Here is a 9,825-nt window from a genome sequence, read left to right as displayed (position 1 = left end):
TTCCTGCTCTTGTGCAAGTTGCTGCTAGCCCAGGCTCCCTCTGTCCCTGCTTGAGAGCCACCGCGTTCATCATAGACCCACTGAGCAGGGAGGAGATTGCAGGGAGGAGATTGCAGCAAAGCCCCCAGATTTTAGTTCTTCCCTTTATGGCCAGTTCTAAAGCTGAGGGAAAGGGTCCTAGAGGGCTGCAGAAGTGGAAATCCTGTGCAATGGCCTGATCCCCCCAGCTGCCTGTGGCCCAGGGTCCCTGCCTATCCCTGGTACCCCACAAGAATGTCAGGGACTTCAGCCCAGAAGGCAGAAGATGGGCAAACATCACGGTGGTTATGCCAGCTGGATGGGGGCTATGGGTGCGACCTCTGCTATGGGGCCAGCACAGCAACGGCGAGGAGGCAAAGCCCTTCGCCAGGATCCTTCAGCCACCAGCCCCTGTTTCCTTCCCTAGGCTTTGTCCTCTGGCTCCGGGATCTGGACACAAGTGATGAAGTAGGTGTGGAGCTGGAAGAAGCTGAGCTGGCGTTCTGATAGACTAAACACACCGTGCAAAGTGGGTTTTGACATTCGAGAGAGGCCAAGCTGGCATGGAACTTTCCATTACAGTGCTTTGTTTTGCTGAAGGAAAATGTGACTTCTGTGCAATCAAAAACTTCCAGAGGAGAGAGATCAGCTTCTCTTTTTATCTTCAGAAACACCTGACTGGAATATTTTGAGTCAGATGCAACGATTTCTGTTGAAACGATCACCTTGGGACAGCACAGCCCCACAGTCGGCTCCCTCCGAAATCATTCTGCTCTCACAAATATTGCTATGAAGATACTCGTGTCTTCAGGGAGGGGTTTGGTGACATCTCTTTACAGGGAGAAGGGTGTCTGAGGAGCCCGTGACCAGCTCTGCTTGCATGAAATATGGGCCAGGCATCCCACGTCCCCCTCCCTTCCGCTCTCGGCCACCCTCGCGTCATTTGTGAGTCCTGCGAAGGGAAGGCACGCAAAAGCTATGGCTCTGCGAAGCGGCTGAACAAACCTGGATAACACGGGGGGCCGAGGCTCACACAAGCACTACCCGCTGTAAAGCAGGGTTGGCTTTGTCACGTGCTGCCGGCTGCAGCCCAGGGCGGGGAAAGCAAATTCATGGCACAAAACCTGGGGGAGACACCTGCGGCAGAGGCCGACTGTCGTGGTCCCTACTTGCGAATCAATCCCTGCTCAGCAGCACAAAAGTCATCTTTGCAAATCACTCACTTGCTTTTCTTCTTCCTACCAAGAATGTTTTGGCTTGCTCAAAAAAGGCTTTGATCTCCCGGTCATAGAGTCTGCTGAGGTTCTGGGCATAGACCTGGAAAGAGAAGACAGGCACAGAAAGTCCTGGTGTAGCTCGTCTCACTGCGAACAGTGCCCGCTTCACAGCTTTTTCTTCAGCTGCCCACTTAAAGCAGAAGTCAGGGGATGGCAGCTGAAACAGACCTATTGGTTTTGGCATGTAAGAGCTTTGGAAAGGCAAAAACCAGCATGGAAAATAGAAACCACGCCTCAGTGATGTAAAAAGAACCATCTCCATTATTTAACGACATCCCTATTAACAAAAGAGGCCAAGGACTTTAGGAGGCCCCTTCCCTAGAACCCTTTAAATAAAGCAGCATTGAATAAAATACAAGATTCACCACTTTTATTTAATGCTTATCACTCTCATCCAGTAGAGAAACGGCCCGATGAAAACAAAAAGACCAAATTTTAGCATTTCAGACTTTTTCCTTCAACACAAGGTCTGCCACCAAGTCCCAGACTGCCTTCTGTTAAGCAGAGAGGTCCAACATGATGTGGCCAAGTTGGCCAGGCACTCTCCAAGAAGGGCCAAACGCTGGAAGCTCACGGGTGGCATGGGTTTGGTGAAACCAAGCTCTCAGCACGAACTAAGCGGCTTGGCTAATCTGTTCCCAGTGGATGGTTTGCAATATTTGTTCAGGATTTCAGCCGTACCTTGGGGAGATCGCAGAATAGAATTGGGTTGGCGTTCCTCAGCCAGGCCATGAGCGGGGTGTAGGGCAGCAGCTCCTCGTGGTGGTCTCCATGGCTTGGTGCAGACAGCTTCTCAGTGGGCTGGCCAAGAGCAGGGACCTGAGCATTACCCTAAAGCAACGGAAATGGCAGAAAGAGTCAAATAAAAGATAGCCTTGAAAAGCTCTGGAAAAGAATTGGTTCATAATTGCCTTTGAGTTTCCCATTCTGAATACGTTTGAGAAGCACATTTAAAGGGTGATGCAGAGCACGCGTGATCACTTTGAACTCTGGCTTTAATCCCGCATCGTGTGAACGATTCTGAGCCCAGAGGAATGAGCTGGCCCATCCGCAATATGTGGGATACTCCAGCGGAAGACACAGGAGAAAAGCTCGTCGTTCGGGAGCATGCTGGAAGCTGTCCCTCCGAGCGCGCGGAGGTGGGTACACCTCGGGGGGGGATGCGATGGAGGGGAAGGATGCCGCGCCGTTGATGCAGCCCACCTGGGCCCGGTGGTGCTGGGACATCGCACCCAAAGGCTCAGAGTCATGGAGGCGGGATGGGAGCTCGGTGGGTTTGGAGCAGGTCCCAGTAGAGCAGCTTGCTCGGGGATGTGCCCAGTCGAAGTCTGAAAATCTCCAAGGATGGAGATCCCGCAGTTCCCTCCCAGTTCCCTGCCAGTCACGTCCCTTCCCAGGGCCAATGCTTGAAAGTAAATCCTAAAGATTTAAGGATCTAATGCCAAGGATTTGGCAGTAGCTCCTTTTTTCTTTGTGAAAGGAAATTGGGAAGAGTAACATTTTCCTTTCAGCTTTCTCCCCACAGAGGCATTTCCACCATGTCTTTTAAACTGCAAGATGAATGCTTAAAAATGTCAATCAAAGGATCAAGGGCTTGGCTTTTATCCCGGGATTTTGTCTTACAAACAGACGAACAACCACCACCACTCCCCAAGTAAAACAAGAAAACCTAAAGCAAAAATTTTTAGGCCTAAGCACTTTTTAGAATCCCCCTGCGGTGGCTGAGACTGTTTTAGCTGTGCTGCTGGCACTATTTTACCCGAATATTCAAATCCCCCAGGATTTTGAGCTGCCAGACGAAGAGCGAAGCCCACCTGCCGCTCGAAGATGCTCGTAACGTGAGTGATGAAAGAGTTTTCAAAGTTCTGCTTGAGCGTTTCAAACACGATCAGCTGCTCAGCCACAGCCTGCAGCTTCCGGTAACCTTGAGGGAAAACAAAAAAAAAGAGAGGGTATTGGGCTATGGAGCGGCACGAGCCGTCGTGGCTGCAGACCGGCACCGCTCAGCACGCTGGCAAATGAAACAGCTCTTCAAGGAGTAAGTTCTGGGGTAAATGCTACCACCCAAAGGGCCACCAAAGGGGAAAAGATTTGCTGTGGTGCCAAGCAAATACAGAGAGGGAGGGCGTTTCAATCTTTAAAGATACAAATTGCAAAGCATCCATCAGTACGACCACGATCAGGGACAAACGGCCAGGAAAGCATGGGGTTTCGTGCCAGGATCAAGCCCCTGTAGACCAGCAGGTCCCCAGCACCGCCCACAGTGGGTGCTGCCACAACAAATTATCGTTTTCCCGTGCTCCAGTACAGACAACTGGGCTGCCCCATCAGACCACACTTTCTAAACCCCTCTTTCCACCAGTTCCTTTCTGAACTGGAAGAGGTGCTGCACACCGGTGGCAGGCAGCGATGCCTTGTGCCCACAGATTTAGAGGAATTGTATAGATGCTTGCCATAAGTTTGCCAGGACTTTAATGTAAACCGGGCCAGCCGGTGTCTGAGTCCAGAGGTGCCTGCAGAGCTGCGGGGCACAGATGCCCCAGCCTGACCCTTTGCAGCTTGACTGGGATTTCTTTAGGAATGGAGCCAATCCCCATGGATGTCCAGAGGTGATGTTACCTTGGCTTTCCCAGCCCTGCTTGGCTGTGCTTGGCTTGCTGAACCCACGGGAGACTTCGAAAGCTTCAGCAGCATCTTCAGAAAGAAGCGAGCCGCCCCTGCCAGCCCGCTCCCCCAGCTCGCAGCTCCAGGGCGCTCCGCACCATGCACCCCACATACCCCCAAGGTCAGTGCTGCTGCTTAGCTTCCCAAATCCATTCCTGCCTTCTATTTCTTTTCTACTTTGCCCCAGGCAGCCTGCAGGGCTGCCCAGCAAGCATGAGAGCTAATTCCTGGGAACCTCCCCTCCTCCGGCTCCAGCAGTTTCAGGGGCGCTGGGCAGCACAGGATGGTGCTGGGTGGGCAGCAGAGGTTGTGGATGAGCTGGTGGCCCTGCCGTCTGCAGGCATAAATCTCTGCTCTCTACTCACCGGGCTGTATCTGGACATTCATGCAGCCAGAGAGAGCCTCTGCTGCAGCAATGCAGGCTTTCACTCGGCTGGGGCTGGAAAGGTCTGCTCGGCTCAGGGCATCGCAGTGTTCCCTGCTGAGGGTGAGGTGGGTCTAAAAACAAAGCCAGAAGAGAACAGGTACCAGCACAGCCAGCTTCTCATCCCTCCTCATCCCACCCAGAAGGCTGCTGGCTTGGGATAGCCACGGGCTACCTTCAGCTGCCAGGCTGCACGCGTCCCTCGGGAGGACCGTGCTGCTCCGTCCCCACCAAAACCAAAGGTCTGTGCAGTAACAACTGCGGCATCGCCAGAGAAGCCCTGGCAAACCCCAGCATGAGTTTCCAAAGAGCCGGCACCTCTGGGACCACCACTGGCAGCAAAGGCGGGGGGGGAGGGGAAGAGAAAGAAAAAGCTGAGGAAACTGCAACTTGAGTCACTCAGATATGAAAAGGTCAAGGGCATAGAGGTCAGTGGGAGCAGTGGAAGTGAGGACGGGCTGTGTTGTACGTTATGTTAGTAAATAATTTGCTTTCCCATATTCCCAGAGCCTTTCCACTGGCCCTGCACCAGCATCTCTGTGGCTATGAGGTTACTGCAGGGAAAAGCTCCTGCCCCACGATGGCTGCTGGTGGGCACAAAGCCCAGCGCTGGTGGCAGGCATTGGCTTCACAGTTGCCTTCCAGGGTGGGGAAAAAACCAAAAAGAAGAAAGGAGAGGAAAGGAATGAGGAAACTCCCATCAGGGGGAAGCGGGAAGAGAAGCAACGGGTCCCTGCGCAAAGAGCCTCCCCAGGGCACAGGGAGCCCCCAGAAGGCTTTTCCCATGGTAGATACGTGGTTTGCCTCAGGACCCCCTCCAAGTTCCCAGCAGTTTCTCTCCATGCAAGGTTATCAGGGAGGATGGGAGCATGCTTTGACCGGGGGGTGGGTGTTGCACGCTGCGGTTCTAATTGCTCGCTAAGTGTTATGCTTGCGTATCCCTCGGTAATGAGGGATCAAAGTGAGCGTTACCTGCTAACGAGAGCTGGTTTCCCCCAGTACAAAGATGTAAACTGAAAGCTCTCAAGAGAAGTGAAGGAAGAAAGCAACTGCCCTCAGTGCCAGTGGCTTCCCGCAGCCCCACAGGCCAGGCATAGGGATGGTGGGAATTTGAAGGCACGAGGCTGAGAGGATCTCAGTGCTTTGGGTGCAAGGGTAAAAGCACGGCCCCAGCAGCCTCTGAGCATGCAAGAAGAAGGTCCCAGAGCTGCAGGTGAAAGGCAGACCACAGCATCCCAGACGAAAGGCTGCAGAAGGAAGGTCCTTGGCATTACCTCATTTGAAGCTCATCTTGCCCGTGAAAAGGACTTTCAGGGGCCCCTCTTACAGCCCTGGACCACCATGAGGGTACCACATGTCATGTCTGCTGCTGGTCTACCTGTAGTCCATCCCAGCTGTGTGGCCGTCCTTCTATGACCAAGACACCAAAGTCCCAAAGCCACAAGGCCAGAGAAGCTCTGTAGCCATTGCAGACAGATATTTGCTTTCAGAGTGTTTGAGGCTCACTGAAAGTTTTTTCTAAACAGACTCAACAGGCTGAAGATTTACATCTTTGCAAAGCCACGTACCGTGAGGAAGAGGATCTCATCCATCAGCCTTGTCTCGTTGGAAACAATGCGATCTAGCAAGGAGTTTTCCCGGTGGATGTGGTCCATCTGCTGCTTCACGCTTCCCAGTAGCTCATCGTAGATGTGCAAGGTCTCCTCCACTCTGGCCACCTCTGCCAGGGCCTCGTCGATGGAGCTGATCAGCTGTGTCACCTGCTTCTCAGAAGAGATAATGGCTCTAAGGTTGGCCTGTGAAACAGAGAAACAGGGGGCTTCAGCACCGTAGCAGGGGCTGGTCACAACCATCTCAGAGTCAAATATCCTGGCCTTCACCCTCCCAAGGCAAAGGAGTGACCCTGTCATTATAACGTGCAAGATGCTGTTGTGGTTGCAGCTGCATCGCTACCTGCACAAGGTCAACATCTTATCTTTGCACTTGGCTAAACTCTGTATCAGCAGCCACCTGCAAGTCCCAAGCGCCAGGGCAGAACAAACCCCTTCCCTGGGCAGGGTGTACGCTCAGAGGGCTTTGACCTGCCCTGGCAAAGAGGTTACTGCGGAGTTGCCAGGCAAATCCGACCATGAGCTGAATACAGTCTCTGTAGGTTTGGAGAGGCTACCAAGCCCTGCTGGCTTCTGCGCCCCACTTTTCCCCCTGTGCACTAGGCAAACCCCAAGTGGACACTGCGTGGAGTCTCAAACCCTCAATCCCCTCAACTGGTGAAGTCCCCTGAGGACCAGGGTGTCCATCCCACAATATTTGTAAGGAGACGTGCCAGCTTGGAAGCCCTGGCCATTTCTCTCCGGCTCTAACACATTTATGCAGACCATGGCCATGCCAAGTGCCTGTCGCAGCACGTCCAGCGCAGCTCTGGGCATTGCCACTGCTGCCAGGGTGTTACCCAGCTGAGCTGCTCTGGCAGTGGAATTAATAAACAGTTAAATCATGCATGAGACATGTACATAGATATGTCTCTAATATGGAAACTTAAGGCACAATTTGCCTAGGGAGGTCTCCAGCGTTTGTTTTGACGGGTGGTAGAGATATAACGGCGCGTTAATTGCTGCTGACAAGCTCCGCTAGAGATGAACTGCTTCCAAATGTTAATTGTATTGTTTTCAGGGCCTATGTACCACGCGGGATAGCAAAGAAAACAATCAATAGATACAGGCCTGGGAGGCACCAGGCTTCCAGACTGCTGTTTTTCTCGCCATTAATAAAGCTTTTAAAGAAGTATGTCTTTTTCTGATATTTCAATTATCCAATGTCTTTTTTTCTTAAATGAAGAGCAACAGAGGTATCTGCACCACCACCCCTCCCGCGGTGCGCCCTGCACTTGGCTCGCCAGTGGGAAATTATAGGAGGAAGAGAAGCAAAGTCTTGTCAACCCAAGAAAGTCTTGTCAACCCAAGGCAAGTCTTGTCAACCGAAGCAAAGTCTTGTCAACCCAAGGCAAGTCTTGGCAACCCAAGAAAGTCTTGTCAACCCAAGGCAAGTCTTGTCAACCGAAGCAAAGTCTTGTCAACCCAAGGCAAGTCTTGTCGACCCAAGCAAAGTCTTGTCGACCCAAGCAAAGTCTTGTCAACCCAAGGCAAGTCTTGGCAACCCAAGAAAGTCTTGTCAACCCAAGGCAAGTCTTGGCAGCCCAAGTCAGGTGGCTTGGACCTACCCTGTGCTCCCAATTAGGAATGTCTCTGGAAGCACAGTAGATGATGGGCGTCTGCAGTCCCTGAGTTAAGGACTTGCTCTGCTTCAAGCTCCACCTGTGTTGCTGTTGGGATAAAGACGAGCTGGCAGCTCCAGCTCTAGAGGTGGCACATGCAGGACAAGATGCTGGAGCAGTGTGGAGGTGCTCCTGAAACGTGTGAGAGCCACTCTGCAGCAGACACCTGAGCTGGGTGGCTTGGGTGTCTCTGGCAAAGTGTGGATTACGCTTTCCTGTGACAAATGTAGTGCCCTTTTGGGAAAGTATGGGAGAAAGGACTGTCGGGAATGGCTTCAGATGGAGGCGGATTCAGCAAGGACATGGAAAGGTCAGCAGAATTCTGTAGAAAACACAGGAAAGCATCTCTGTCGAAGGGTAGAGATGCAGCTGCCACACTGCAAAGCGATGCAGCTTTCCCGCGGGGAGCCCAGCGGTGGCAGGGAAGGCCGAGGTTTCACTTGCCAGCAGGCTCAGCAGTTGGATTTGAAGCGGGGCCTGCTGATGCACACAGATGCTCCTCTCCAAAAGCACCAACGATGCCACGCGAATGCTCCTTTTACCCAGAGCCCAACCAGCCCACGCAGGCCGGTGCCGGGGACCTGCGAGGGAGCAAACAGCCCCGCTCCCACACTGCTGCTTTCCAGCCGCATCCCAGGGACCCTGGCCCGTGGCCCAGAGCTTCACATTTTATTAAATGTTCCTAAATTACAGCCATAAACCTCCTGCAAGCCTGTCGCCACCGCGCCTTCGGATTGTCTTATTAGGGCTTAACAGACCCACGGGGGTTTGCCTAGAGCAAAGCATCGCCGGTGGCACTGGCGGGGGAACGGCGGGCAGGAAGGGCTCTCCGGAGAATCGCCGCTCGGGCGAGGGTAATAACTCTCCTGCCGGCGGCGGCACAAAGCCGCTGGGGGCTGCCTGCCTTTCAGCGGGTGCTGGGATCCTGCAAGGACGCAGGAATACCAATGTGGAAATCAGAGCTCGCGGCCTCCCGGGCGCCCTGGCCGCGCTTTCCTTCCCTCCAAAGCGGATCAGCGCTTCCGTGCCGGCGGTGCAGCCTTTTGCCATCCCCGGGAGAGACGGGGGGGCAGAAGGCGATTGGCATTGTAAGAGGGGGACAAGGTGTTATCACTGGGAGGTGGGGAAAAACATCTAAATAGATGCGTGCGCTAGTCCGACTTGCTAGTGTTAATAACACTTAATATCACAGATTAAGCCTTAGAAATAGAAACAGCTCATTAATTAATTCCTATTAGCAATAAGTGACATTTATTCATTAGAGGGCATTAAAGTAATGTATTCGACAGCACCTTCCATCTCAAAGAACTGAATAGAGAGTTATTAGTTACTCACAGGGTATTTTACAGCTGGGAAACAGGGTGGCCAAGCGCCCCTCGACTTGCCAAGAGCCAGCAGGAGCAGACCTGGGGAGTTTGGTCGTCCAGATTAACTCCTAAATTTCCGGGTGTAATAAGCCATGTCTAAATACAAACTGGGGATACAGCAAACACTGGAGCCAAAGGAGGTTGGATTTAGAGTTTGTGGTTTCTCATATGTTTTAGGATATTTCCTTCGGTTTATTTTTTTCCCCTTTGTTCTTCAGTTGCCTGCCCATAAAATCCTAGCGGCGGGTATATTGGCGTAAGATAAATGCTGGAAGCAGCGATCTCATTATTTTGCTCCAGCACTCAAAGGAACACATTATCCTCCGCAGCAATGCAATAAAATACGGCAACTCTAATAAAGTAAATAAAGCTCACCAGTCTGGAGATGATGTGTGCCGCCCTCCTTGGCCCTTTCTGCTACAGTTTATCTTTTACTTTTTATCTCCTTCCAGCTCAGTTTCATTATTTTGTCTTTCCTCTCTCCCTTGCTGCTGCTTTTCCTTCCGCAGGGATCACTGCTGGCCCTTCCCTTTTCCTCCAGGCATCCCTGCCCTGCAGACCACCGTTTCCGCTCCTCATCACCCCCCACTTTTTACACACACATCCATCCTCTCCCTCCCTACTCAGCAGCCCTTATCCTTCCTACCCAGCTTTTCCCTGCTCTCCCTTCCTGAGGTAGCCAATGTGCATGTGCCCAAATTACAAAAAAAAAAAGCCAAACCCCTGAAATAACAGGGATTTTTGAGGTATCTGTGCCCTCACAGCAGTGTGGCAGGACCCATCCTGCCTGTGGATGGCCGTGCT

At 52.5% G+C, this 9,825-nt stretch overlaps 1 protein-coding gene across 2 annotated transcripts in view; it reads right to left on the bottom strand.

Annotated features, from left to right (window-relative positions):
- The window catches only part of LOC104127971 (exocyst complex component 1), a 35,517-nt gene that overhangs the window by 14,052 nt on the left and 11,640 nt on the right, over positions 1–9,825 (bottom strand). For both annotated transcript variants that reach the window (XM_009640684.2, XM_035896158.1), the window contains exons 6-10: positions 5,952–6,179; positions 4,325–4,457; positions 3,110–3,219; positions 1,977–2,126; positions 1,242–1,335 (exon numbers count right to left, since the gene is read on the bottom strand). In XM_009640684.2, coding sequence (XP_009638979.1) covers positions 1,242–1,335; positions 1,977–2,126; positions 3,110–3,219; positions 4,325–4,457; positions 5,952–6,179 — 715 coding nt within the window. The remainder of the gene's footprint in view (positions 1–1,241; positions 1,336–1,976; positions 2,127–3,109; positions 3,220–4,324; positions 4,458–5,951; positions 6,180–9,825) is intronic.

This window comes from Egretta garzetta, unplaced genomic scaffold (genome assembly GCF_000687185.1).
Source record: "Egretta garzetta isolate BGI_Z169 unplaced genomic scaffold, ASM68718v1 scaffold226, whole genome shotgun sequence".
In the NCBI taxonomy this organism is placed as follows: domain Eukaryota; kingdom Metazoa; phylum Chordata; class Aves; order Pelecaniformes; family Ardeidae; genus Egretta; species Egretta garzetta.
The sequence above is the reverse complement of the archived record's forward strand: the minus strand, read 5'-3'. Positions and strand labels throughout refer to the sequence as shown.